The sequence below is a fragment of the Emys orbicularis genome, chromosome 4, assembly GCF_028017835.1.
Source record: "Emys orbicularis isolate rEmyOrb1 chromosome 4, rEmyOrb1.hap1, whole genome shotgun sequence".
NCBI lineage: Eukaryota > Metazoa > Chordata > Testudines > Emydidae > Emys > Emys orbicularis.
The window spans coordinates 46147874-46172662 of NC_088686.1; the positions used below are offsets into that span (position 1 = coordinate 46147874).

At 43.9% G+C, this 24789-nt stretch overlaps 1 protein-coding gene across 1 annotated transcript in view; it reads right to left on the reverse strand.

The window, feature by feature from the left end:
• The window catches only part of TTC6 (tetratricopeptide repeat domain 6), a 153174-nt gene that overhangs the window by 74452 nt on the left and 53933 nt on the right, over positions 1-24789 (reverse strand). Inside the window, exons 8-10 of the mRNA XM_065403290.1 lie at positions 18187-18346; positions 15110-15214; positions 12207-12311 (exon numbers count right to left, since the gene is read on the reverse strand). Coding sequence (XP_065259362.1) covers positions 12207-12311; positions 15110-15214; positions 18187-18346 — 370 coding nt within the window. The remainder of the gene's footprint in view (positions 1-12206; positions 12312-15109; positions 15215-18186; positions 18347-24789) is intronic.

Sequence of the window (24789 nt, forward strand, 5' to 3'; positions counted from 1 at the left end):
GGAAACCTGACTCAAGCAGGGGTTCTCAGGATTTTCAGGGCTCCCAGCTCCACAGCAAGGAGCCCGGAAGCCCTGTTTCTAACCGGGGCTCAGTTCCTGGTTCTACAGCTGGAAGCCCTGAGAACCCCAATCTCATGGCCAGGTCATGGGCCAGACCTAGCAGTCAGAACTAAATTCTGCAGTCACGAGACAGAAGTGAAGAGCTGGGTCAGGATACCAGGAGGTAAGAAGCAGGAGACAAACTGGAGATCAGAACCATGAGTCAGAATACCAGAGTCAGACAGGGTCAGAATACCAGAGTGTCAGAGGCAGAAGCGAAACTGGAAGTCAAGAACCACAAGTCATATGCCAAGAAGCAAAATGGGTCAGGATGCCAGAAAAATCAAGCTGGGGGAGTGGGTAGCAGAGTGGAGCTCAATTGTTCAGACAGCTTCCTGTTCCTGCTGCTGACTTACGTGGGGCCAGCAGGCCTATCAGCCACTCTGGCATTCTGCCAGCTGGACCTCAGGGGTGGCACCTCACACTGGGGCTGGGATTTGTGGGTCCCAGGTAAGGAACTGTCAGCAGGCTGCTAGGTGGAGGGTTGAAGCATACCTGCTCCCATGAACCCTGTGGGCTGGACTCAAGAACCACAGGTCATATCACCATCCCTTCCCCTAGTGGCACTCTCCAGGTGACATGGGTTCAGGTTTCTCAGGGTGGCTCACATGGAAGGCCCGAACCAGGATCGGAGCATGAATGTTTTTAGCTGGCTCCGAAGTTCATTGTTCTGCGTCATAACCTTCTCAATCAGTTAAGTACCATAATTTGCCCCGCTCGATCTTAGAGTTGAGAACTTAATGAACAATGTATTCCTCCTGACCTGTACTTTCACCGGTGGGAGCAATGATTAGGTTCTATGGGGTGTATGGTTTTAGAAGTGAAACATGGAATATGGGGTGGACTCTAAGGGATCAAGGGAGCTGGAGCTCAAAGGTGACTGTGTTGATTTGTTGCCATATCCAGTACGAGCCAAGGAATCGGTGGCCTAGTTTCCGAGAGGATCTGTCCATGCAGATGTGTTCTGTAGAAATCCATACCTTTTGTCCTACAGATCATGCAGGGCCCTGTTGTCTACACTTGTCCACATGTTTTTTGTAGTCCTCCTTCACCTTTTTAAGGTGTCCCATCACTTCATCTTGTATGTGATAGATGTGTAGTACTAGGTCCAATGCAGAGTTGGCAGAAGATGTGGGTAGCTATGGTGACATCAAGGGTGCTACCCACAATTGATAAAGAAGGAGCTGCGGCCTGTGGATGCATGGTCTGCATTACTGTACAAGTACTCAGCACAGGGAAACAATGAAGACCAGTTATCCTAGTAATGGTTGATGTGGCATCATAAGTATTGTTCGAGGATCTGGTTGATTCTTTCTGTTTGGCTCTTAGACTGAGGATGGTAGGCAGAGGACAGGTGCATATGGACTCCTGTTTAATGAAGGGCTTCATGCCAGAAGAAGGCAGTAAACTGTGGTCCCCAGTCAGAAGTGATGTGATACTAGAGACTATGAAGGCAGATTACATAGTTTATGCAGTCAGGTGGTTTCCCCCACAGAGGGTAAACCCATGCAAAGAATGAAGTGAGCCCTCTTAGCAAAGCAATCTATCACTGTCAGAATGGTTGTGAAACCACTGGATTTTAGTAGTTGCACCACAAAGTCTAAGGAAATTTCCTTCCAGGGCCAAGATGAGGTATCCAGAGATTAGAGGAGACCACACAGTTTCTAGCATGGAATCTTGGTGTCGACGCACACCTGGCAGGAAGCTATAAAGGTCTCTATCCGGGGGCACATTCACGGCCACCAGAAGAAACAGGACATTAATCGTCAGGTTTTATATCGCCCTAAAGTGTCCTGCCAGGGTGGAGGCATGGCACAGTTGAAGAACCACCACTCTTTCAGGTCCTGGGGGAACACAGATGCAGTCACTTTTAAATGTGATCCCCGCCTGGATGTCATGTCATTTTCAGTTGATAATGGCTATCTGATGGGGTGAAATTCCAGAGACAGGCAAAGTGGATGAGTGCAAGCAGGTTCTGGCAGCAACTCGCATTGAAGAACTTATGGGACTTGAGAACGTTGGCTGGTTCTGGACTGAGGCCTTCCTGAGTCACAGCCACATCTTCAGGACAAGGCGTTGGCCTTGCCATTTCTAGTTCCGGGCTGGTAGGTCAAATTAAGTTGAACAAGGAGAAAAATAGGGCCCACCAGAGCTGTTGTTGGTTTAGGCAGGGCCTTGGCCCTGCACAGGTACTTCAGGTTCTTATGATCAGTAAACTCTTGGATCCGAAGACAGGCCCCTTCCAAGTAGTGTCCTCACTCTTCAAAGGCGGTCTTAATTGCCAGGAGCTCCTTGTCCAAGATTTTATAGTTTCACTCTGCAGGGGTAAGCTTCCTCAGCAGTAGGGGATGGGGTGCGGTATTTTTTCAGGTGCATGCCTTTGGGAGAGGACTGCCCTGATTGCCATACTAGAAATGGCTTCCACAATCAAAGCTTATATCATGTCCGGGAGGGCCAATACAGGAGCAGTAGTGATGGCAAGCTTCAACTGTTCAAATCCATGCTGGGCCTCTAGCAAACAATGGAACCAGGCATTTTTCCAGAGTAGGACAGTGAGGGACTTGGCTTGTTTTGAAAAATTCAAAATGAATCTCTAGTAAAAGTTCACAAAGCCTGAAAAATATTACAGGTCATGCACACATCAGGGGGCTAACGAGTCGCAGACAGCCTGGACCTTGCACGTATCCATCTTGATTCCTTCTGGAGACAGGATGAAATCCAGGAACTCGGAAGAAGTCTGATCGAATGTGCACTTGTCAAGTTTAGCATACAGTCTGTGTTGTTGTAGTCTCTCTAGGACTGTACAGACATGAGTGGTGTGTTGGTCCAGATCATCTAAGATCAATATATTATCTAAATATACTATTACAAACTGGTCCAGTAGGTCTTGTAGCACATTTTAAATAAAGTGCTGGAACACTGCTGGGGCACTAGTCAGTCCAAATGGCATACCTAAATATTCAAAATGGCCATAGCAGGTCTGAAAGGCAGTATTCCATATATCCCCTTCTCAGATACAGATGAGACTGTAAACTCTCTGGAGATCCAGTTTAGTGAATATGCGGGCAGCCTCCACATAGTCCAAGAACTCAGGGATCGGGGTAGTGGGTAATGGTTCTATATTGTTATCTTATTTAGGGCTCAGTAATTGTCCCAATGTGGAGAGAGGATTTCTGCATTGTTATTCTCAAAGACATATTTGTGGTGCTTGGGAGGGAAGTTCCATCATTCCCCCAGCAAGTGTTTCAATGCAGTCAACTACACCTACTTGAGTCTACTTGGGTTTGGATACAACATTCACTGGTCCCTGGCCATGCTGTCCACCAAATTCTGACAGGAAAATGACCTTCTGCTCTCGCCAGTGAATGAAGTTCAGCCAGGAGATGCCAAGGATCTGGGAAAATGCAGGGAATGGATCACATTGAATTGCATTATTTCTCTGTGTCCCTCAATAATGGCCTCCAGTGGGAGAGTATCTTCGACAACTGGACCTGAAGACAGTTTCATTAAGAGTTTCACTCATGTCAGGCATGGCCTTGCACAGCAGGAATCTGTAGGACCCAAGCTGTACCTGCATCCATTAAATTGTCCACTGCTCCCGAATTGATGTGGGCCTGTTTAGGGGCATCTGTTGTGGGTCCCCCAGGATGTGCAGCTGGATAGGTACCTGCGAATGAAAAGTCCCTGGATAGGGCTCTGGGTGTGTCTCAGTAAGGGACTAGGGTATGGGGAAGTTCTCTTCTCTAAAGGCCCAACTGGAGATCAGAACCACAAGTTGGGAACCAGAGTCACGCTGGGTCAGGATTCCTTGGCTTCAGAGACAGAAGACAAACTGGACATCAGAATCATGAGTCAGGAACTAGAGTCAGGCCGGGTCAGGATACCCGAAGGTCAGAGGCCGAAGAGAAACCGGAAGCCAGGAACCACAAAAATTGCCAAGTCAGATGCCTGGAGTCAAGCCAGGTCAGGATGCCAGGAAATCAAGCAAGTGGAGCAGTTGCAGGAAGCACAAGGCAGAAAGTCCAAAGAAAGGTGGAGCAGGCCAATCAGCAGCTCTGGGACTCCGCCAATCAACCTCAGGTTCCAAACCTCACACTGGGGATGAGCTTTATGGTTCCAGGTAAGCGATTGTCAGCAGACTGCTAGGTGGAAGGTTGAAACGTGGCTGCTACCATGAACCCTGCAGGCCTGGGTTTGAGAACCATGGGTCATAACACCCAAGAAATTTTAGCATTTCAATATTTGGTTTAATTCTGAATAACAAAACCAAATTTTTCAAAATTTCTTGCAAACCAGAAACCCTAAAAAATGTTTCAGAAACAGCAACATATTGTGTTTCTGAAATGAAATAAATTCCCAGGTCGAGCAGTAGTGCAGCAGTGAAACTGACAAGAATGTCAATTTCAGTAAGCAACTGCTGAGGCTCCTTGCCCCAGTGTTGGGTATCCTAGAGCACCAAGATTCCCAGGCCAGCTTGGGAGTTGACTTCCCAAGGAGGTGGGAAGCCCTACCTCTTGCCAGTTGCTTTCACATTCTCCTCCCCACCATACACACACACCCCTTTCAGGCACCATGTTACATCCCCTGCAATCTATTCACAATCCCTCCCGTGTTGAGTGCTGGCAGGAAAGGGTCATCTTAAATAGAGTCCACAAACTGATCTGCTTTAATAAAATATTACCCTTATAATGCTGTTAAGGTCAAAGTCTTGCATAGGTTGTATGATTGGTAAACAAAATATGCATAATTTATTGCTGTCTTATGCAATGTGAGAGGTTGCTAGAAATATTATTTATTCCTATAGTACCTTAAATGTGCATGGCACTTTACAGATAGAAAAAAACCCACAATGTTGCTATTCCAATCTGTTTAGAATCTAAGAAGCAAACCTTTACTCATAGATCTTGTCCAATTTATATGTGATTAAGTAGGTAAAGACTACTCACATGAATAAAGGCCCTAACCAATTCCCTCTGAAGTCAACAGGAGACTTTCAATACAGACCTCCAGCTTTCTGTTTTGATATTAAAAGATTCCAAGCAATCCACTTGAAAGAGAATTTTGATTTAATCTCATTTTTTTAATTAAGCAGAAAGGAAAACATTAGAAAAGCAACAAAGAGTCCTATGGCACCTTATAGACTAACAGACGTATTACTTATGCTCCAATACGTCTGTTAGTCTATAAGGTGCCATAGGACTCTTTGTCGCTTTTTACAGATTCAGACTAACACGGCTACCCCTCTGATATTAGAAAAGCAGTTAACTTTAAATATTTCTTATATAGTAGTATTATGCTGGAAGTATTCTTTCTTAAAATTTACTGCAGATTGAAACAATCAAGCACCAAAAGGATAAAAGTTGGTCTATAAAATCTAAAGGAAAAAATAAATAGAAGTGACTAAATTACAGTACCTTTAATTTTTCAGTGGCATAAAAATCTGGGCAGGAATGGCATCTTCTTAGTGTGCTTTTTGCCTACAAATAAATCAAAATGAAAATAGGTCTATCATAGTCCATGCCTAGTAAAAGTGGAGTCTTCATTTACTTTGTTCTTAATTACACAATTTTCAATAAGAATGATAGTTCTTCCTGACAAATTTTCTGTTTTAGAGCTGGTTTTATGCTATGAATTCATGCAAAAACTATTTTAACACAATGCTAGGATTACAAAGTTAAAATTAAAACAAAAGCAGGAAAACGTTAAGTGGCCGTGTTACACATATTTCTTATTATCAAATCTTGGTTTTCGTGTTAGATATGGAGCTTAATATAGCTCTAGTTATGTTATTAAGTACAGACCATAAAATATTACCAAAAACAAAAATTTAGTTAGTTTGACAGCTTAGGTTGCATGAGGACACACTCACCTCTCTTAAAGCTTGAAAGCATGTAAATAAGAAGCGAAAGGTAAAGTCTCTAAGGCCTGGTCTACACTAGGAGTTTATGTCGAATTTAGCGCCGTTACATCGAATTAACTCTGCACCCGTCCACACCACGAAGCTATTTAGTTCGACATAGAGGTCTCTTAAATTCGACTTCTGTACTCCTCCCCAACGAGGGGAGTAGCGCTAAATTCGACATGGCCATGTCGAATTAGGCTAGGTGTGGATGGAAATCGACGCTAATAGCTCCGGGAGCTATCCCACAGTGCACCACTCTGTTGACGCTCTGGACAGCAGTCCGAGCTCGGATGCTCTGACCAGCCACACAGGAAAAGCCCCGGGAAAATTTGAATTCCTTTTCCTGTCTGGGCAGTTTGAATCTCATTTCCTGTTTGGACATCGTGGCGAGCTCAGCAGCACTGGCAACGATGCAGAGCTCTCCAGCAGAGATGGCCGTGCAATCTCAGAATAGAAAGAGGGCCCCAGCATGGACTGATCGGGAAGTCTTGGATCTGATCGCTGTGTGGGGCGATGAGTCCGTGCTTTCCGAGCTGCGCTCCAAAAGACGGAATGCAAAGATCTATGAGAAGATCTCTAAAGCCATGGCAGAGAGAGGATACAGCCGGGATGCAACGCAGTGCCGCGTGAAAATCAAGGAGCTGAGACAAGGCTACCAGAAGACCAAAGAGGCAAACGGACGCTCCGGATCCCAGCCCCAGACATCCCGTTTCTACGAGGCACTGCATTCCATCTTAGGTGCGGCCGCCACCACTACCCCACCACTGACCGTGGACTCTGAGGATGGGATATTGTCGACGGCCGCTTCCTCGGACATGTTAGCGGACAGGGAAGATGAGGAAGAAGATGAGGAGGACGTGGCAGTCGACAGCGCTTACAAGGCTGATTTCCCCGACAGCCAGGATCTCTTCATCACCCTTACAGAGATCCCCTACCAACCGTCCCCAGCCGTTAACCCGGACACAGAATCAGGGGAAGGATCAGTCAGTAAGTGTTTAAAACATCTAAACATTTATTTTTTACAGAACAGGAATATTAACAATATTAACAATGGGTTTTGCATGATTACTTTGCCCTAGACGCTTAACGGTTCAGTCCCTGGCAGTGCAACTACTAAAAAAAATCTAACAATGTCCGGTTTAGCATGATTGTTCTGCCCAAGCCGCTCTACTGTTTAGTCCCTGCCAGTGCAGCTACAGTAAAATCCGGTCTATATGTCCGGGGATAGAGCAGAAATCCTCCATGGACATCTCCACAAAGCTCTCCTGGAGGTAATGGGAAAGCCTGTTCATCAGGTTCCTGGGGAGAGCGGCCTTATTGGGTCCTCCGTAGTAGCAAACATTTCCGCGCCAGGAGACAAGCAAGTACTCCGGGATCATTGCCCTGCAGAGCATGGCGGCATACGGCCCTGGTCTTTGCAGGCTTTCCCGAAGCATCCTTTCTTTTTCCGTCTCTGAAATCCTCATCAGAGTGATGTCGCTCATGGTGACCTGCTTTGAATTAGGTAGGGGAATGTTAGTATTGGGACTGCTTGCCTGTTCCTTTACAGAACTGTAACCGGTGGTTTACAGCCCGCGGTGGAGGCGGGAGAGGGGCAGCATACAGGGATCTTTCCCTGGGACAGCCGCGAGGGGGTGGGACAGGGGCAGAGCTCATGCTTGCCGGATTGCTGGCAGCAGGGACTGGCATTGCTTTCAATGTGAAAGGAGGCCAGTGCTACTATTAAAGTTTTAAGCAGCCACAAGTCTACGGCTTACCATGTCGGCCTGCTACACAAATTCCGGTGTCCTGCCCCGCTTCTCTGATCTGCACTGCAAGACCCCAGGCACTGAATGCGAAGGCCGAAAATTCGACCAAGTCCTGAGTGTGCATGTGATAGGTGCTGTGCATGGTCTTGTTCACAGAGAAAGACTATGTTCTTTGTTCACAACTAAATTTATCTTTCTGAGGAATTCACTCCCTTTTTCCCATTCCCACAGCTGCGACTGTCTCCCGACCCAGCCTGGCATCACACTCCCAGAGGCTAGCGCAGATTAGGCGTAGGAAGAAGAGGACACGGGAGGACATGTTCACGGAACTTATGGGCTGCTCCCGAGCCCAGGCAGCCCAGAAGACCCAGTGGAGGGATAACTTGTCCCAAATGCACCGATCACACATGGAACGGGAGGAGAGGTGGCGGCAGGAAGACCAGCAGGCGACTCAAACGCTGCTTGGACTAATGAGGGAGCAAACAGACACGCTCCGGCGCCTTGTGGATGTTCTGCAGGACCGGAGGCAGGAGGACAGAGCCCCGCTGCATTCTATCTGTAACCGCCCTCCCCCGCCACCAAGTCCCATACCCCCCTCACCCAAAGTCCCAAGAAGGAGGGGCGGCAGAGTCCGTGAAAACTCTCACTCCACCCCTGCAGACTGCTCTAGTACTAGAAGGCTCTCATTCCCCAAAATTTGACAAGTCCTTTCCTTCCCGCCTCACCCAAGCCCCCGTCCAAGTTTCACCCCCCAGTTTCATGTGTAGTTGCTAATAAAAAATACGTTTCTGTTAATTACTGTTTCCATCATGTTCTTTTAGAGGAGAGTCTGTCTGAAGAGGGGGAAGGGGGTTGGTAATTGGACAGGACAGTCACCTTTACCAGGGTACAGAGGCGGGGGCAGGTTCAGCAGCAGGGCATACACACAGTGCAGTCACTAGTTACCCTGGTCAGTCTGGGAGGTGGTTTTCATGTTCTGTGGTGGGGGGGGTGGGGGTTGCTCTGTGACTTTGTGGCGGGGGAGGGCAGTTAGAGATCTTATGCAGCGGTCCTTATCCTGGATCACAGAGCCACGCAGCAGGGGATCTGTAACCGTCCTCCCCCTGCCACAAAGTCACATAGCCCCCACACACACAGAGTCCCGAACAGGAGGGGTGGCAGGCTCCGTTGAAACAACCAGTCCACCACTGCGGAGCCTGTCATTCCTGGAGTTTAGAAGCGTCATTTGCATCACTACACTACACCCGCTCCCCACCACAGTCTGCGTCCCACGTTCAACACTTTCCCGCGAAAACAGTAATAAAGAAAACGGTGTTCATTAACAAAATTCAAGTGATTTTATTTTTAAACGTGTGTTGGAAGGGGGGAACGGGGTATGTAACTGGAGAGGATACTGAACATTTAGTGGGTAAAGAAACGGGGGCAGGTTCAGCTTCTCTGTACACAAACTTAAAAGTCACAGGTTACCCTGCTCGCTCAGGAACCTAGCTTTCAAAGCCTCCCGGATGCACAGCGCGTCCCGCTGGGCTCTTCTAATCGCCCGGCTGTCTGGCTGGGCGTAATCAGCAGCCAGGCTATTTGCCTCAACCTCCCACCCCCCCATAAAGGTCTCCCCCTTGCTCTCACAGAGATTGTGGAGCACACAGCAAGCTGCAATAACAATGGGGATATTGGTTTCGCTGAGATCAGAGCGAGTCAGTAAGCTTCTCCATCTCCCCTTGAGACGTCCAAAAGCACACTCCACCACCATTCTGCACTTGCTCAGCCGGTAGTTGAAGAGTTCTTTTTCAGTGTCCAGGGCGCCAGTATAGGGCTTCATGAGCCAGGGCATTAGCGGGTAGACTGGGTCCCCGAGGATGACTATAGGCATCTCCACATCCCCAAGAGTTACTTTGTGGTCCGGGAAGTAAATACCTTCCTGCAGCCGTCTAAACAGACCTGAGTTCCTGAAAACACGAGCGTCATGAACCTTGCCCGGCCATCCGACGTTGATGTTTGTAAAACGTCCCCTATGGTCCACCAGTGCTTGCAGCACCATTGAAAAGTAGCCCTTTCGGTTGATGTACTGGCTGGCCTGGTGGTCCGGTCCCAGGATAGGGATGTGAGTTCCATCTATAGCCCCACCGCAGTTTGGGAATCCCATCGCGGCGAAGCCATCTATGATGACCTGCGCATTTCCCAGGGTCACTACCTTTGAGAGCAGTACCTCAACGATTGCGTTGGCTACTTGCATGACAACAACCCCCACGGTAGATTTGCCCACGCCAAAGTGGTTCGCGACTGACCGGTAGCTGTCTGGCGTTGCAAGCTTCCAGAGGGCTATGGCTACTCGCTTCTGGACAGTCAGGGCTGCTCGCATCCGGGTGTCATTGCGCTTCAGGGCAGGGGACAGCAACTCACAAAGTTCCATGAAAGTCCGCTTCCGCATGCAAAAGTTTCGCAGCCACTGTGATTCATCCCAGACCTGCAGCACTATGCGGTCCCACCAGTCCGTGCTTGTTTCCCGGGCCCAGAATCGCCGTTCCACAACATCAACATGACCCGTTGCCACCGTGATGTCCTCGGCGCGGGGTCCCGTGCTTTCTGACAGATCTGTGCCACTCTCAGACTTCAGGCCCTCACCGCGCTGCCGTAGCCTCCTCGCCTGATTTCTCTGCATCTGCCTCTGGGAAAGGTGGATGATAAGCTGCGAGGTGTTGACAACGGCCATAACTGCAGCGATGGTCGCAGCGGGCTCCATGCTCGCAGTGCTGTGGCGTCCGCGCTGTCACTGACCAGAAAAGTGCGCGAACTGATTTCCCGCCGGCGCTTTCAGGGAGGGAGGGCGGTAGTGACGGACGGATGACGACAGTTACCCAAAAGCACCCTCGACACATTTTTTTACCCAGAAGGCATTGGCGGCTCGACCCAGAATTCCAATGGGCAGCGGGGACTGCGGGAACTGTGGGATAGCTGCCCACAGTGCACCGCTTCCAATGTCGACGCTTTCCCCGTTAGTCTGGACTCACAAAGTCGAATTACTGTCCTTAGTGTGGACATACACATTCGATTTTGTAATATCGATTCCACATATTCGATTTAAGTAAAATCGAACTACTCTCGTAGTGTAGACATACCCAAACATTCCTTCCTACCTTCACATTACCTACAAAGTGGTCAATGACACACTCCAATATTCTATAGGGTATTCACTTCATCTCCAACAGGTATAAAAAAGCAACTCCATCCAATTCATAATCTAATGCAAAAACTTAATAGTGACCTCATATGTTTTATATTTACAGATTAGCATATCTGACTATCACATAGTCCATTCATTTGGAAAGTTATTCTGCCTTAATTCTGCTGAGATTGCCATCACAGTTTTGCACGTGAGCATGAGTTGGATGAAGCTGAGGTATATACTCCTTTTCAGTAGGTGTGTTCCAATGAGCTAATGCAATTGTCCCAGAAGCAGTATGTATGACTGCTGGGCTCCTGGTAAGGCCAGAATGTGCAGTGATGTCATTAAAGGGCTATTCTTTACTTGAAAATTAAGTTAGAACATGCCTTTGAGGAGTTGTATTAGTTAACCTGATGTTAAATGCTGCTTTGCAGTAGACAGTAAAGACAGGGACAAGCCATGGTTAACATTGTGTCAGCTTGTCGTGGTTAAATATATAGTTCCAGTAGTTTACCCACAATCAGCTGACACAATGTTAAACACAGAGATCCTTGACTGCAAAGCCATGCTTAACAGCATGTTAGTTAACACGACTCAAAATTGTGTTCTAACACAACCTACTTTTCTAGTGAAGACAAACCTTGGAAGTTAAACTCCTTTCAGTTAAACTTCTTTCCAAAACAACTGTTAATTGCATTACAGAGAGTCCTACAGTATCATATAATACTTTTATAATAATGTGAAAGGGTGAACCAGGCCCTTTGAGGCTCCCTCCTGGAGGCCTCTCAGTCCTACCACACCTTGCCCCAGGAAAGGAGCAGTGAAGGTTGGTCCTCCAGGCCTGCCTAGAAGGGCTGCAGGGAAGAAGCCAATCAGAGCACAGCAGCCTCAGATAAAAGGAGCTGCAGGGGCTGAGCAGGGCAGTTCCTGGCTGGGACCAGAAGGGGGAAAAACATGGAAACAGTTAATTGACACAAAGTGTCCACAAGTACCTGGAATAAATTGCCTAGGGAGGTTGTGGAATCTCCATCTCTGGAGATATTTAAGAGTAGGTTAGATAAATGTCTATCAGGGATGGTCTAGACAGTATTTGGTCCTGCCATGCGGGCAGGGGACTGGACTCGATGACCTCTCGAGGTCCCTTCCAGTCCTAGAATCTATGAATCTATGAATCTTTGAGTATAACAAATTTATCCAAAGATTAAAAATGTTTTTGGTAAGCCCTTAACTCTTGAAAAGGAAGCAATTGGGAATAATTTAAATTGAAAGCTATCTTATTGAGATACATACATACCACCATATAACTGTAGATGTCAAGATCATCCTCAGACTCTGAGTCTTCTTCATCTTGAAGGTCAGCAGAAAAGTCTTCAGTTACAACACCCTCAATAACATTGCTCTGTAATATTAACATATTTAATATTAATTTTACGTTACTATTAAAATTTTAGTCAGCTACAGTAAATATAGCAATATGCCAATTACTAAAGAACATACTATAGCTAATCTAAAGTTTAGGGCTGTCAAGCAATTACAAAAATAAATTGCGATTAATCGCATGATTAAAATAATTAATTGTGATTAATTGCACTGTTGAACAATAATAGAATACAATTTATTTAAATATTTTTGGATATTTTCTACATTTTAAAACATATGTATTTCAGTTACAACACAGAATACAAGGTGTACAGTGCTCACTTTATATTATTTTTATTACAAATATTTGCACTGTAAAAAAACAAAATAAATAGCATTTTTCAATTCACCTAGTACAAGTACTTTAGTGCAATATCTTTATTGTGAAAGTTGAACTTACAAATGTAGAATTATGTACAAAAAAAACTTCACTCAAAAATAAAACAATGTAAAACTTTAGAGCCTTCAAGTCCACTCAGTCCTACATCTTCTTCAGCCAATCACTCAGACAAACAAGTTTGTTTACATTTGCAGGCGGTAATGCTGCCCGCTTCTTGTTTACAATGTCACCTGAAAGTAAGAACAGGTGTTCGCATGGCACTGTTGTAGCCGGCATCACAAGATATTTATGTGCCAGATGCACTAAAGATTCATATGTCCCTTCATGCTTCAACCACCATTCCAGAGGCCATGTGCCCATGCCAATGACGGGTTCTGCTCGACAATGATCCAAAGTGGTGTGGACCAATGAATGTTCATTTTCATTATCTGAGTCAGTTGCCACCAGCAGAAGGTTGATTTTCTTTTTTGGTGGTGTGTGTTCTGTAGTTTCCGCATCGGAGTGTTGCTCTTTTAACTCTTCTGAAAGCATGTTCCACACCTCCTCCCTCTCAGATTTTGGAAGACACTTCAGATTCTTAAACCTTGGGTCGAGTGCTGTAGCTATCTTTAGAAATCTCACATAGGTACCTTCTTTGTGTTTTGTCAAATCTGCAGTGAAAGTGTTCTTAAAATGACCAACATGTGCTGGGTCATCATCCGAGACTGCTATAACATGAAATATATGGCAGAATGTGGATAAAACAGAGCAGGAGACATGCAATTCTCCCCTAAGGAGTTCAGTCACATATTTAATTAACACTTTTTTTTTTAGCGAGCATCATCAGCATGGAAGCATGTCCTGTGGAATGGTGACTGAACCATGAAGGAGCATACGAATGTTTAGCATATCTGGCATTTAAATACCTTGCAATACCGGCTTCAAAAGTTCCATGTGAATGCCTCTTCTCACTTTCAGGTGACATTGTAAATAATAAGTGGGCAGCATTATCGCCTGAAAATGTAAACAAACTTGTTTGTCTGAGTGATTGGCTGAACAAAAAGGAGGACTGAGTGGACATGTAGGCTCTAAAGTTTTACATTGTTTTGGTTTTGAGTGCAGTTATGTAACAAAAAAAAAATCTACATTTGTAAGTTGCACTTGCATGATAAAGAGATTGCACTACAGTACTTGTATGAAGTGAACTGAAAAATACTATTTCTTTTGTTTATCATTTTTACAGTGCAACTATTTGTAATAAATAATATAAAGTGAGCACTGTACACTTTGTATTCTGTGTTGTAATTGAAATCAATATATTTGAAAATATAGAAAAACATTCAAAAATATTTAATAAATTTAAATTGGTATTCTATTGTTTAACAGTGCAATTGAAAGTGTGATTAATCACGATTACTTTTTTTTAGTTAATTACATGAGTTAACTGTGATTAATCGACAGCCCTACTAAAGTTCTTATAGAATAACTATTTAGTTCATATTTAAGATGCGCAGACACATCTGTCTGTTATGGTCAAAATCTATTTGGTGTGACAGCGAGTGAGGCTACCGCCAAGCTGGCTAGTGCTCCCTGATTCTCTAAACAGCTCCTCCATTGCCTCGGTAATTTATGCCAGCAGGCAATGGTAACAGTTACGGATAGCCAGAGCACAGCTCACTCTGGCTGTACCCCCTCATGATGAGGCTGAGAGGAGTGGCATTGGAGCTAACTATGCCAGGTTTGTTCCTGCTGTAGATTCCCCTATGCATAAGAAAGAATGTCTCTTTTTTTACTGCATCTCTTGCACTGGAGTATTTTATATGGATTGCTGGCTTCTCTATAGCCACTGGCCCCGGCACAGAGTAACGACTTTGAGTGCCAGCACCAGGCACTAGATATGTCCATTAGCTTGGATGGCATGTCAGCTGCCAAACATGTTTGCATTACGAAGATTTTATTGCACAACATTACAAAGTTTAAAAACACACTGACATTTTCTAAAATTGTTTTCTCTGTCTAAAATGCTGGGGGGTGGGGAGGAGGGGTTATCACATTTTAATAGGAACCAGTGATAGGATACCATACAAGAGACTTCATGTAAAGTAGCTTTATAAGTTTTTCTAAAAGAAAGAACACACATTTAAAAACAAAGTACTAGAATATAAAAGCATTAAGGGGGGAAAGTAGTATTTATTACTATGTAATTAAAATAAACACTATACGATATCAAACGCGGCCACTATAACATGTAGCATAATTACTACTGGAAATTCTATTATTCCAGAAACTGAACTTAAAACCACAGCAAATTATGCAATACATACAACAGATCATACATATTATCACCTATAGTTATTAATACAGAAACTCTAATAAAAATAGTAGTATAAATAACTACAGTAAGAGTGGTATGTATCTTCAAAAGGTAGCAATACACAAAAAACATTTAAAATATTTACCTCATACGTAGGAAATAAGGTTTCCTTCATGAAAGATAGTGGAGCAGAAAATTTTGGTGGAGCTGGAGCCCAAAACATTTTTAGAGTTCCCGGATAAACAGAAACCTTCAAAACCAACAAACTGCGGTTAGCTACTAAAACCGAGCCAAACATTAAATGTCTTTATATTATTATGATCTGAACATAACTGTTTGGTGACAAAATGCCAAAGTCCACTTCATATGCTTTTGAGGAAAGCTGCAACCAGAATAATGAAATTTCAAGAGATGAGACACACTTCTACGACAAAATAAACTATTCAGTGTCTCTCTCTAAATTTTTAATTCATTGTTAATTGGCATTTCTCAACCTAATGCTGGCGTTGGCTATCATGCAGAAAAGTGAGGTCATTTTTGGCACTAGAAACATGAAGGAACTACAAGTTTCTAACCTGTTTTACTAATCATTTAACAATTAAAAGAAACCCTAATACTCAAAACAAATATTTTCAAATGTAAATATTAAAAGTTTTCCTTCTTATTGCTAAATCAATATAATAAAGTAGATAAGAAACCAACTAGCAGATTCTTATGGCTCACACACTGCCAATATTACAAATGATATCATTTTCAGAAGATGGCAGGTTCCCCAGCATTTGGCTCAGACATGATCAATGTACTTAAAAACTTAGCTTTATAAAACCTTAAAGTAGGGCTGTCGATTAATCGTAGTTAACTCACGCGATTAACTCAAAAAAATTAATCGCAATTAATTGCACTGTTAAACAATAGAATACCAATTGAAATTTATTAAATATTTTGGATGTTTTTCTACATTTTCAAATATATTGATTTCTATTACAACACAGAATACGAAGTGTACTGTGCTCACTTTATATTATTTTTTATTACAAATATTGGCACTGTAAAAATGATAAACAAAAGAAACAGTATTTTTCAATTCACCAAGTACTGTAGTGCAATCTCTACCGTGAAAGTGTAACTTACAAATGTAGATTTTTTTTTTGTTACATAACTGCACTCAAAACCAAAACAATGTAAAACTTTAGACACTATACATCCACTCAGTCCTACTTCTTGTTCAGCCAATCACTAAGACAAACAAGTTTGTTTACATTTACGGGAGATACTGCTGCCTGCTTCTTGTTTACATTACCTGAAAGTCAGAACAGGCGTTTGCATGGCACTTTTGAAGCCGCCTTTGCAAGGTATTTACGTGCCAGATATACTAAATGTTTGTATGCCCCTTCACGCTTCAACCACCATTCTGGGGACATGCTTCCATGCTGATGATGATCGTTAAAAAAACAGTGTGTTAATTAAATTTGTGACTGAAGTCCTTGGGGGAGAATTGTATGTCTCCTGTTCTGTTTTACTCACATTCTGCCATATATTTCATGTTATAGCAGTCTCGGATGATGACCCAGCACATGTTGGTCATTTTAAGAACACTTTCACTGCAGATTTGACAAAACACAAAGAAAGTATCAATGTGAGATTTCTAAAAATAGCTACAGCACTCCACTCAAGGTTTAAGAATCTGCAGTGCCTTCCAAAATCTGAGAGGGACGAGATGTGGAGCATGCTTTCAGAAGTCTTAAAAGAGCAACACTCCGATGCGAAAACTACAGAACCACCAAAACCAAAAATCAACCTTCTGCTGGTGGCATCTGACTTAGATGATGAAAATGAACATGCATCGGTCTGCTCTGCTTTAGATAGTTATCGAGCAGAACCCGTCATCAGCATGGACACATCCTCTGGAATGGTGGTTGAAGCATGAAGGGACATATGAATTTTTAGTGCATCTGGCACGTAAGTATCTTGCAACGCCGGTTACAACAGTGCCATGCGAATCCCTGTTCTCACTTTCAGGTGACATTGTAAACAAGAAAAGCGGTCAGCATTATCTCCTGCAAATGTAACCAAACTTCAGCCATTGGCTGAAGTAGGACTGGGTGGACGTGTAGGCTCTAAAGTTTTACGTTGTTTTATTTTTGACTGCAGTTATTTTTTTGTACATAATTCTACATTTGTAAGTTCAGCTTTCATGATAAAGATATTGCACTAAAGTACTTGTATTAGGTTAATTGAAATATACTATTTCTTTTGTTTTTTACAGTGCAAATATCTGTAATCACAAATAAATATAAAGTGAGCACTGTACACCTTGTATTCTGTGTTGTAACTGAAATCAATATATTTGTAAATGTAGAAAACATCCAAAAATATTTAAATAAATGGTATTCTATTATTGTTTAACAGTGCAATTAATCAAGATTAATATTTTTAATCGCGTGATTAATCGAGATTGATATTTTTAATTGCTTGACAGCCCTACTTTAAAGCAAACATTTTGGTTTATCTATGGCCACAAATATTTCTTACCATCTTAAATATTTGTTGTTCAGTGCAACCAAAATCAGTGGAGTTTCCCTTTAAATAATAAGTTGGCAAATTTAAAACAGATATAAGGAATACTTTTTAGCAAAATGCACAAATAGCATCTGGAATTCATTGCCTCATGATATAATTGAGGCCAACAGCTTAGGAGGATTCAAAAAAGGTTTAGAAAAATGTATGGAGAACAATAATATCCAGAGTTATACTAGGATATTATATTTTTAAAATTAAGTGTTGGATGGGATACAAGTCCTCACACTTCAGAGCACAAGCCAACCTCTAATTATTGGTGGTTAAGAGGAAGCCTCTTTGGGGAAAGGTTATCCCAAAATCAGCTATTCCAAGGATTCTTGCCCCTTCCTATGAAGCATCTGGTACTAGCCACTGACTGCAACAGAATGCTAGGACCACATCTGATCGAGTAGGGAAATTCCTATGTTCCCATGTAATAATATTTCACATAAAAAACTGGGGATGAGCGTGATTTATTACAGCATATAAAAAACTGCATATTACAACATATAAATGACACATAAAATGTGGCATTAGTGCGTGTCATTTAATTCCTGAATGACACACACTAACAAAATAATTTAGGAATTTGTTTTCAGGCTATGTGTAATTATTTGTAAAACTGCACAAACAGTGTACATTTTTATCAAAATTAGTTCTTACTTTCTCTCCTAACAGTTCCAGTCGTGGCTTTTCAACATAATAGGCAGCTACTTTTTGCCATTCTGTTAGACTTTTTGATGTATGAGGAGGCAAAATATTAATTCCATCTTTCTGATTATCCTGGTATAGTTCTGAAACAGGAACTCCATAACAACAAATTCTAAAGTGGAACAAAACATGAATAAAACTACTCAAATGTCAGTTACTTGAAATATTAAGAAAAATAATGTAATGTTAGTTAATTCAAATTTTAAATTAATTTTCCTTGTGATTAAACCAAAGGTGAAGGAATAAATAAAATAAAATTACTCAAGTTCTTTCCTTAGAAGGGGAGAAGTCAAGAATAAAATGGTTACCTGCCTTTGGGTAACTGGTGTTCTTCAAGATGTGTTGCACATGTCAATTCCACTGTAGGTGTGTGCGCACTGTATGCACAGTTGTCGGAGAACTTTTTTCCTCAGTGGTATCTGTTGTGGCATCTTGAACTCCCTCTGTTGCATACACTACTGCGTGCTGGTATAAGAGAACGGAGCTGCCCCTAACCCCCTCAGTTCCTTCGTACCAGGTGATTCTAATAGAGAGGGGAAGGAGGGCAGGTCATGGAATGGACATGTGCAAAACAACTCGAAGAACAACAGTTACAGAAAGGTAGGTAACAATTTTTTCTTCTTTGAGTGCTTGCACATGTCCATTCCACTATAGGTGACTCACAAGCAGACAAACATGGAGGTGAGCTCGGAGTCTACCTGAATAGTGATTGAAGGACAATCTGTCCAAAATTGGTATTGTCTCTGGACTGATAGGAAATGGCATAATGAGAAGCGAAAGTGTAAACTGATTACCAAGTTTCTGATTTACAAATAGCTATGATCAGTACTTGTGCCAAGAAAGCCACCGGAGTTGCCTGTGCTTTAGTAGAATGCATCAATATTCTAGTAAGTGGTAGCATAAACAAATGCACAAAGAGATCCAGGATGAGATTCTCTAAGTGAAAACTTAACCCTGTCCATAACCGTAATAAACAGCTGCGTGGAGATTCTAAAGAACTAAAGTACTCTCCAGATAAAAAGCTAAAGCCCTTTTCACATCGAATAAATGAAGTCTTTCCTCATCTCTATGCACATGGGGTATCAGGAAGAATGTAGGCAAAAAGACTCCCTGGTTAGCATGAAAATTAAAGACTCCAGTAACTCCTTGCTTAACGTTGTAGTTATGTTTCTGAAAAATGCGACTTTAAGTGAAACGATGTTAAGTGAATCCAATTTCCCCATAAGAATTAATGTAAATGTGGGGGTTAGGTTCCAGGGAAATTTTTTTGACCAGACAAAAGACTATACTATATATATATATACACACACACACACACACACACACACACACAGTATAAGTTTTAAACAAACAATTTAATCAGTGATGATGATTGTGAAGCTTGGTTGAGGTGGTGAAGTCAGAGGGTGGGATATTTCCCAGGGAATAACTTACTGCTAAATGATGATCTAGCAATTGGCTGAGACCTCAAGGGTTAACACATTGTTGTTAATGTAGCCTCACACTCTACAAGGCAGCACGAATGGAGGGAGGGGAGACAGCATGGCAGACAGAGACACACATCGTGTGAGAGAGAGAGAGAGAGAGAGAGAGAGAGAGATACGCATTGCCCCTTTAAGTACGCTGACCCCACTCTAAATACACTGCCTTTTTAAACAGATCAGCAAACTTGAGACAGCAGCTCCTGCCAGCAAGCTCCCTCATTCTACAGGCCATTATCCTCTGATCCCACTGAGGATTACCTAAAGAAACTACACCATCTGCTAAAAAAACTCCCTGACAAAGCACAGGAACAAATCTGTACAGACACATGCCTAGAACCCCGACCAGGGACATTCTATTTGCTACCCAAGATCCATAAACCTGGAAATCCTGGACGCCCCATCATCTCAGGCATTGCCCCTTTAAGTACGCTGACCCCACTCTAAATACACTGCCTTTTTAAACAGATCAGCAAACTTGAGACAGCAGGTCCTGCCAGCAAGCTCCCTCATTCTACAGGCCATTATCCTCTGATCCCACTGAGGATTACCTAAAGAAACTACACCATCTGCTAAAAAAACTCCCTGACAAAGCACAGGAACAAATCTGTACAGACACATGCCTAGAACCCCGACCAGGGACATTCTATTTGCTACCCAAGATCCATAAACCTGGAAATCCTGGACGCCCCATCATCTCAGGCATTGGCACCCTAACATCAGGCTTGTCTGGTTATGTGGACTCTCTCCTCAGACCCTACGCTACCAGCACTCCTAGCTATCTTCGAGATACTACTGACTTCCTGAGGAAACTAGAATCCATCGGTGATCTTCCAGAAAACACCATCCTGGCCACTATGGACGTAGAAGCCCTCTACACCAATATTCCACACACAGATGGACTACAAGCTATCAGGAACAGTATCCCCGATAATGTCACAGCTAACCTGGTGGCTGAACTCTGTGACTTTGTCCTCACCCACAACTATTTCACATTTGGGGACAATATATACCTTCAAGTCAGCGGCACTGCTATGGGTACCCGCATGGCCCCGCAGTATGCCAACATTTTTATGGCTGACTTAGAACAACGCTTCCTTAGCTCTCGTCCCCTAACGCCCCTACTCTACTTGCGCTACATTGATGACATCTTCATCATCTGGACCCATGGAAAAGAAGCCCTTGAGGAATTCCACCATGATTTCAATAATTTCCATCCCACCATCAACCTCAGCCTAGATCAATCCACACAAGCGGTCCATTTCCTGGACACTACTGTGCTAATAAGCGATGGTCACATAAATACCACCCTGTACCGGAAACCTACTGACCGCTACACTTACCTACATGCCTCCAGCTTCCATCCAGGACACACCACACGATCCATTGTCTACAGCCAAGCTCTAAGATATAACCGCATTTGCTCCAATCCCTCAGATAGAGACAAGCACCTACAAGATCTCTATCAAGCATTCTTAAAACTACAATACCCACCTGCTGAAGTGAAAAAACAGATTGACAGAGCCAGACGAGTACCCAGAAGTCACCTCCTACAAGACAGGGCCAACAAAGAAAATAACAGAACACCACTAGCTGTCACCTTCAGCCCCCAACTAAAACCTCTCCAGCGCATCATCAGAGATCTACAACCTATCCTGAAAGATGATCCTTTACTCTCACAGATCTTGGGAGACAGACCTGTCCTCGCTTACAGACAACCCCCCAACCTAAAGCAAATACTCACCAGCAACCACACATCACTGAACAAAAACACTGACCCAGGAACCTATCCTTGTAACAAAGCCCGATGCCAACTCTGTCCACATATCTATTCAAGTGACACCATCATAGGGCCTAATCACATCAGCTATACCATCAGGGGCTCGTTCACCTGCACATCTACCAATGTGATATATGCCATCATGTGCCAGCAATGCCCCTCTGCCATGTACATTGGCCAAACCGGACAGTCTCTACGCAAAAGAATTAATGGACACAAATCTGACATCAGGAATCATAATACTCAAAAACCAGTGGGAGAACACTTTAACCTGTCTGGCCATTCTTTGACAGACCTGCGGGTGGCTATCTTAAAACAGAAAAACTTCAAAAACAGACTCCAACGAGAGACTGCTGAGCTGGAATTGATATGCAAACTAGACACAATCAACTCAGGGCTAAATAGGGATTGGGAATGGCTGAGCCATTACAAACATTGAATCTATCTCCCCTTGTAAGTATTTTCACACTTGCTTCTTATCAAACTGTCTGTACTGAGCCATCTTGATTATCACTTCAAAAGTTTTTTTTCTCTTACTTAATTGGCCTCTCAGAGTTGGTAAGACAACTCCCACCTGTTCATGCTCTCTGTATGTGTGTGTATATATATCTCCTCAATATATGATTCACTCTATATGCATCCGAAGAAGTGGGTTGTAGCCCACGAAAGCTTATGCTCTAATAAATTTGTTAGTCTCTAAGGTGCCACAAGTACTCCTGTTATTTTTGCCGGCAATTGATAGCCTGCTAGGCGGCTGCCACACAGGGAACTTAGGGGAGCAGGAGGCTGATAGGGGGGCTGCCAGTCCATCCTGGTTCCAAGCCCCCACCAGCTAGCTGCAATGGGCTGATCTTCCTGCAACCAGTGGACAAAGCAGGCGGCTGCCAAACAATCTGATCAAACTCTTTAGGAATCTGGTAACAATGGGTTGGAGAAAAGAGATTTATTATCCACCGAGATGTGGAAGGCTGAGATAGCTGCCAGATGTACTTTTACAGAGCTAATCTCCAAACTCTGATGTTTTAGGTATAGAAGACAGTCCAGTACGAGGTTCAGGGGTGCATGTTCTGGGGATATGCCTTTCTGACAGGATGAAATGGAGAAGCACTTCCATTTACTAAGGTACATGCCCCTAGTTGTGGGTTTTCTGCTATTCAGAAACACTTCAGGGACATCCTTAGAACAGGATCCTCCAAAGCTGTGTTAACAATGCATTAGCAATGAAGCCATCCATGCTGTCAGATGGGTGGCTGGGATGGAGCAGGCAGCTGCAAAATCACATCTAGATCCAATGGGAGAGACAGAGGCTTGACTGACAAGGTCAGTAGGGTCAAGAACCAGTATTGTTGAAGTCACGCTGGTGCTATAAGGATGAGATGAGCATGGTCTTGTTTGACTTTGAACGAATTCTGGACAGCAACAGAATCAGAAGGAAGGCATAGAGGAGGGGGTCCTTCCAGGGTAACCAAAAACACCTGGCAACGAGCCTGGTCTGACACCTCCCTGGAAACAAAACCAATGGCATTTTCTGTTGGACTTTGTTGCGCGCAGGTCCATGTGAGTACTCCCCCAGAGCTGGAAGATGGATCTGGTGATATCAGGGCATAAAGACCACTCATGATGATCAGAGAAGTCCTGTTCAATCAATCTATTAATGTATTCTGCTTCCCTGGAAGGTAAGCAGCCATGAGATTAACTGAATTGGTTATGCAAAAGTCCCAGAATTTCCTGGCATGACTGCGCTCCTCCCTGTCTGTTTATGTAAATCATAATCGCAGAATTGTCTGTTAAAATTAACAAGTTCTTTCCTTCTATATGTCAGAAGAAAGCTGAGCAGGCTAGTCGCACCACTTTTAACTCCGTGATACTTATATGAGCAAGCAGATCCCGAGGCATCCAGAGACTCACGTGAGCCCTGCAACCCAGAGCTGATGCATCTGTGACTAAAGTGAGGGCTGGTAGCAGAGGAATAAAAGGGACCTCCACACAGACTTTCAGAGGGTTCATCCACCAATCCAGAGACAACAAAACTGACACTGGCACATGAACCATCTAGTCCAAATGATGATTACTTGGGGCTTTCAACGACACTAGCCATGCATGCAGCTTTCTGAGATGCAGCCTGGTATGTTAACCCACATAGATACACCTTGACATGTGACCCAGGAGGCTGAGGCATCTGTGTGTCATGGCGAGAGCTTATGCTTTCAGTCAAAGCACCCCAACAGTCTTGTCTGGCAACAAGGAAAAGGACAGCACAGGATTCCAAGGTGGTAGCTGCTCCATGACTTGTGATGAGGAAGCCACCTTTGTGACCTCAGTGCTCAGTACCAGAGAATGATACTCTCGGTGCCGATGCCCCCAGAGTAATCTCAATGACAAAAGATAATATGGTTGCGGGGAGGTCCTTGCAGGATCAGGGACATCCCACGGTGTCCAAAACGACTGCTGATATGGGTCTGGAACCGCACCTTGACCGGGCCATTGCTCCATAGGAGAAGAAGACCAGTGCTGTGACTGTTGCATGACCCAAGGTCTGATGGAGGGTATGCCCTGTGTCTTGGATGGGACACAGAGGAATACACCTCTGAGTATGAAGAGGAAGAATCTGAAACGTCTGACACTGGGGGTGCACAACCAGTTGGGACTGTGGTTAGGTAGCCCAAGCTTGGAGATGATGGATGTGGTACATTGGAGGCTTGCCCTTTGACTGCACCAGTCTTTGTGGAAGCTTGGGAGGTAACAGTACTGTGAGTTCCTGACATGGAGAGGAAGGTGACGCAGGCATCAGTACTGATTGTAAACCTTCTTGCACCTCCGGGGACACCAGTACCAAAAGGCTAAGTAGGTCCCTTGTGACTGCTTATGCCTCTGGGATGGTTGGGAGCGGCAATGACTGATGGCTCTGCTGCAGAGATCTTTCAGGGGATGCCCTCAATGGACCTGGCACAGCTCTGGAGGTGGCAATTCCTTCTTCTTAGCTGAAGAGTGCTCCAGTGAGAGACTCTAACCTGACTGTGTCTTAAAGTCTCTACTTCTACTAGGCTTTGGCACCAACATCCCCAAGTGAGGTACCAAGCCTGAGGAGGGTGTAAGCCTTTTCTTCAGTACCAGCGAATGGGACTGAGGAGCTGCAGACACCTCCTGTGTGTTCCATACCGAGGCTGATGTACTTGGGGTTCTCTCTGCATGAGACAAGTCCGATAGGGGGCAAAGTGCTGCCTCCAAGAGCAACATATGAGCCTCACCACTCTAACTCTCCTTGAGCGGAGCTTAAATCCCTTACAAATGTGA